General features: G+C 41.0%; 1 protein-coding gene across 4 annotated transcripts in view; it reads left to right on the forward strand.

The window, feature by feature from the left end:
- Positions 1-3834: 3834 nt before the first annotated feature.
- Positions 3835-5837, forward strand: part of LOC106533324 (Scm polycomb group protein like 4) — a 14154-nt gene continuing 12151 nt past the window's right edge. The window contains exons 1-2 of one of the 4 annotated variants that reach the window (XM_014029592.1): positions 3835-4162; positions 4812-5048. In XM_014029592.1, the coding sequence (XP_013885046.1) occupies positions 4160-4162; positions 4812-5048 (240 nt within the window). In that variant the 5' untranslated portion in view covers positions 3835-4159. Of the gene's footprint in view, positions 4163-4387; positions 4567-4811; positions 5049-5837 lie in introns of those variants that run through there. The other 3 variants (XM_014029590.1, XM_014029589.1, XM_014029591.1) reach the window with 3 other exon arrangements.

Consider the following 5837-nt stretch of genomic DNA (forward strand, 5'->3'; position numbering starts at 1 on the left):
CCTGTGGTGTGCCATTACTTACAATAAAATCTGTAGAATAATCCTCCCCAACATATACTCTAATTTTCCTATCAGTGAAGACGCTTCCAATACAATTATATACCCCCCCCCCCATTCCCATTTGTTTTAATTTTATGAGCAGTCCTTCCCTCCACATTGAGTCATAGGCTTTTTCGATGTCAAAAAATGCAATTACTATTATTGCTTTCATTTTTGGTGCTTTTTCTATATCATTACTTACTCTAACTACCAAATCAGTTGTTGATCGACCTGTTCTGAATCCGCACTGGTAGCTAATTGCTAATGAGCTCTCTTTGTTCTACGTTATCCTGCCAACTAATATTTTCTCCATCCATTTACACATGTGAGATGTTAATGCTATCAGTCTGTAGTTATTGGGAATTTATTAATCTTTTTCTGGCTTATTAAATGGTGGTATTGTTGCTCTTTTCCAAATGTTTAGAATTGTTCCCTCTTTCCATATTTTATTAAACAGTTTTAGAACTAATTTTAAGGTTACTTCTGGGAGTTTACGAAACATAACATAACATAAATTATCTTCTCCTGGAGCTGAATATCCTGTATCATTTAAAACCGTTTTTAGTTCCTTCATTTGTATGTCTTCATCTAATGTAGATAAAAAAATCTTCTGTCTTTTTTCCTACATCACTAAATTCTTTGGAGTTTCTGTTCCTTCTGCTGTGTTTCCTATGTTCCCCATTGTGAACTGCAGCAAATGTTTCTCCTAGTACATCATCCTTATCTTTTTTTCACAATTATGTCTTGATCTCTAATCAATCAGAATCAGAATTCAGAATCGTTTATTGTCATTCACACACAACATCAAGATGCAGTGCAGAACGAAACGCAGTTTGGAACATCCGTCCGGAGAAACACACACACATGACAAACATGGGGGAACGAATGTCCAGGGTCTTTCGCAACTTAGTGCGCTACCTTTGCTGTTTAGAATACACACACAATAGGAGAGGTGAGCTAAAAAAGAGCTTTGATCCTGTGTTTTATACAGAAAAACACACAAGCATACGCTAAAAAAACTACTCTGCGACAGTACAGTCAGCTGGGGGTGCGGGGTGGGGTCAAAACACATGGTATGGGGAGGGGTTCAGCGGAGCCGGTGATATCCAGGGCACAACTCCGTGTTGAAACCCATCAGAAGACCTTCAAAAGTATAAACCAGTTGTTTTCAGTCACAGCACAAGTCACCAGAGTTCAGTTCTCTGTTTCCACCCAACGTGGCCTTCAGACTGATCCAAGCACGGGTGGAACGGGTAGGGATGGGGGGAGTCAAGGCTTTCTTCTCACGTGTCATTCCAGGGAGGTTTTATCAGCTTGCGTCCRAGGTCACAGCTGCAGGGATCCAATGATAAACATAATTCTTTAAGGCAAGCAGCCTTATTTCACTGTTTTAAGTCTTAACTGTGCCTCTGTGTTGCGAAAAATGCCAATAAACAGATTTGTTTACCACCTCGCCTCTCCCGCATGAAACTTCACTCAGGTGGGCACGCTGCTGAACTGTGGTTCTCGTCAGAACCATATCCAGTCTGCGACTTATATCCCCCAGCATTTGAGTCTTTGTGTTTGCAGTACGGGAAATCCCATCCAAGGTCCCTGACAGCTTTTCAAAGGCCCGGACTGCTGTCAGGATCGTTTTCATTTTCCGATAAACCAGGACTCCTCCACAGCCAATCAGCAGGAATCCGATTATCATAAATCCTAATATAAACACATCAGATTTCTTTCCTTTACTCAGACTGTCCAGCTGTAGGTCTATATTCAAACCAGTGATATCATTGATCCAAACCTTCAGCTCCTTCAGAACTTTATCTCTATGGCTTTAGTTTTTTGTAACTTTTATACTTTTCCAAATGTAGAACTCTTTAAATTGATCTTTCAAATCTGTTATTTACTGAAACTTACTATTATTTATATGTTTGTAGCTTTTAGCTGCTGTTTTGCTATAGATTTTAGCTGGTTTGCTTGTTTTAGGTTTTAGCTACTCTTTTGATTATTTGAGATTTAAAGTGTAACTAAAACCCAAATCAACTTTTTTTGGCAGATAAACAGTTTAAAATACACCTTAAATGTTACATATTGATATTTCTGTGCACATTTTGATGTTTTTGTGTAGATTAGTTTAAATCTGCAATATTTGGTCTAAAAATATCTCAGTGCTGCCCTCTATGGGTTGAACAGTATACAACACTCAGGTTGTTACAAGGTTTGTGTTACTCTGTAGTTACGAGAAAGTCTTGGGTGGAAGTGAGGGAGACTTTAGAGGTAACAGACAACGACCTGTGAGAGCGCTTTGTCATTGTTATGATTCTGATAAGAACCTTAAAGCCTCACTCAGTCAGGCGCTGGGAGACACAGGCTCTGAGTTACCGAGATGGAGTTTTTAATAAAGAGTTTTAGAAGAGTATTTACTTGGTTTTCTACTAAATTATTCTGGCTTCCAAGTTCCAATTATTCAGGTTTTTCTTAAATAAGTTCAAGTAATTTACCATCTTAGTTGAAAATGTTGAAGATGAAAATGAAAAGAAAAAAACACAACAAGCATACAGACTCACAAGGACACAAAATGACTGTATAAAGGCATAAAGATGGATGAAGTGATGAAACTAAAGAGACAAAAAGATTAAAGTGTCTGTGACATGCATATTCTTCAAATACAAAAAGTGAAAGAAAGCCTCTTTAACTTGATGTAAAACAAATAGTTTTACTCAATTTGTCAAATAACTGTCACGTTTGCTTTTGAATTTGGTTCAGCAAAATTGAAACAGGAAGTGACATCAAAGGGGAACTCTTTAAGAACTAAAACTCTTTGGTCTTTGTTTATTGAAACAAAATTATTTCAACTCTCTTTTTCATTTCTCTGATAGTGACTCAAAATAATAATTAAAAAAACATCAGATTCTTCTCTACAGTCTGTGTTGTTAGCCATTTTGGTAATAATGCAGACATTCCCCTTTGACATCACTTCCTGTTACTTCACATACAAATATCTCAACATCTTTTCATCTCAACCGCTTGAAATTTGTTTTGTAGTTTGTTAAGTGTTGTCTTTCCAAAAATGCATTCATAGTTATTACTAAAATTTAATGTCACAGGCATTTTAAAGACACACAAGGACACCAACAAAGACGTAAAGCAGACAAAAAGATCTATTAGGAGACAGATGAATAAGAAAACATGAAGTTTCATGTTGAGAAAAGACTGTTGTTTTCATAGCTGTCAGTGTCTCCATCTTCTCTCATTGATCAAATTTAAACCACAATAACATCTCAGTTTGTGAGCACAGCCATGTTGTAATTTTGTAGCTGTTTTAGAGACTGTGGACTCTGTAAACCCCACCTGCTCCCCCACAAACTGTCTGGAGTGTTTAGGCAACAAATAACTAAATCCATCGTTTCCTTTATCTTCCTCGCCGTGTCACAACATTGAATAAAACATTTGCAACTCACTCAAAGAAATGCATATTTCCTTTTTTTAATGCTTTATATGTTTATTTTTATTAAATCAGTGCACTTTGGTCAACAGTGTTCTTTTTAATGTGACATTTTTGGTACTTTTTATTTAAAATAAATATTAATAAAATGACCTTTTATAAAACCAAACCTTTGGAGAGAAGTAAACTAATGAGTTCATAAACTTTTTCAGTTTTTTTTTTTCAGGTTTGGCTCCAGGAGAGCGATTACTACACGACTACTCCCTCCGCTATCTTGCCGCTTCCAAAATAATAATAATAATAATAATAATAATAATAATAATAATAATAATAATAATAATATATATAAAAAAACAATAAGCTGAAAGAAGGTCATCCCACAAATGAAACCTGATATAAGTAAAATCTAATTATTGCAGCTCCACAGCAGCTCTGAGCTGCAGACAAAACATGGCACACAACTGTCAGGGCTTACAGGCTTGTTTCCATGCCAACAGAGGAGCCCCTCTCCCTCCCTGTCTCTTTAATGCACACACACACACAGAGACACACACATACTATCACTCGCTGGCTGTCTGTCAGTGTCTGTTACACACACACAGAATTACAGAGGAATCTGCCCGGCTTTCATATCCGTGGTGAGCTGCAGGGAGGAGGCTCGCAGCTCAGGGATCCTCCACATCTGTTTGGATGGTAAGTGCAGCCGATTGATGACTTTTTGTTCCTTTTCGCTGATCACATGATATCAGAGACAAACTGCAGCCTCTGCTGTGCTGCTGCTGCTGCTGCATGGAAGATGTTCTTTCATTATTGTCTGTGTAGGATCAGGGTGGACGCTGTCAATGGTAATTCATAGCTGGGTGGTGAAGCCACCCCCACCCCCTCTCTGCCTCTGCTGAATGCATTAGTCTAATGAGAAGTCTGCAGCCTGTGTGCCGAGCAGCAGCAGCAGCAGTGTGTTCAACACAAGGAAAAAGCTGCATGCAGCAGAAACAAGATGGCTTTTCCTGCAGGGCGAGGGTTTCTGTTAGCCTGTAGGCCTCTGGGATGTAAGACAAAAGGTCTGAGCTCCTGGGCTCCACAGGAGTAGACAGCAGGTAACAGAGCTCACTTTGTTTCTGTTATCAGTGCAGGATGGAGGTGCTGTTTCCCTCACACATCCTGCATGGCTGCTCTTTGTGTTGTGCTCCTCTAACAGATGGTTTAAACACTGAAACAACCCTTCTCCGTCCTTTTTTCTCTGGTCCACATTAACTCTCTGACGTGCACCTCCTGAAAAGGTGAGGAGATTTCATCCAGGAGTGATGTGAAGGTGTAAACATGTCGTTTCCTTTGTCTCCAGCTCCAGATGAGTGGACCTGCTGCAGCACCACACAAGTCAGACAGCAACACCGGTGACATGCAGGCGGCTGCAGTGGCTCCATCCTTCCTCCCCAGTCCAACGGGGAAGATCCCGGGCAGGAAGAGAGGGAGGCCCCCCCTCCGCAGCGTCGCAAAGATGGATTTTCCAAATCACTACTCGGAATCCCTCCCTCCGCTCAAAATCCCCAAGAAGAGAGGCAGAAAACCAGGCTTCAAGGTCAGACAGGAAGGGGAACTGCTCTGTGTGGCTGCCATGTCTTTAATAATGTATGTGTGCAGACAGACAGACAGACACACAGACAGACAGACACACAGACAGACAGACACACAGACAGACAGACACACACACACACTGACAGACAGACAGACAGACACACAGACAGACAGACAGACACACAGACAGACAGACACACAGACAGACAGACAGACAGACCCACAGACAGACAGACACACAGACAGACAGACACACAGACAGACAGACAGACAGACACACAGACACACAGACACACAGACAGACAGACAGACACACAGACACACAGACACACAGACACACAGACAGACAGACAGACAGACACACAGACAGACAGACAGACACACACACAGACACACAGACAGACAGACAGACAGACAGACACACAGACAGACAGACAGACAGACACACACACAGACACACAGACAGACAGACAGACAGACAGACAGACAGACAGACAGACAGACAGACAGACACACAGACACACAGACACACAGACACACAGACACACAGACAGACACACAGACAGACACACAGACAGACACACAGACAGACAGACAGACAGACAGACAGACAGACACACAGACAGACAGACACACAGACACACAGACACACAGACAGACACATAGACAGACACACAGACAGACACACAGACAGACAGACCCACAGACACACAGACAGACAGACACACAGACACACAGACACACAGACAGACACATAGACAGACACACAGACAGACACACAGACAGACAGACC

Source organism: Austrofundulus limnaeus, unplaced genomic scaffold, assembly GCF_001266775.1.
Source record: "Austrofundulus limnaeus strain Quisiro unplaced genomic scaffold, Austrofundulus_limnaeus-1.0 Scaffold923, whole genome shotgun sequence".
Lineage (NCBI taxonomy): Eukaryota > Metazoa > Chordata > Actinopteri > Cyprinodontiformes > Rivulidae > Austrofundulus > Austrofundulus limnaeus.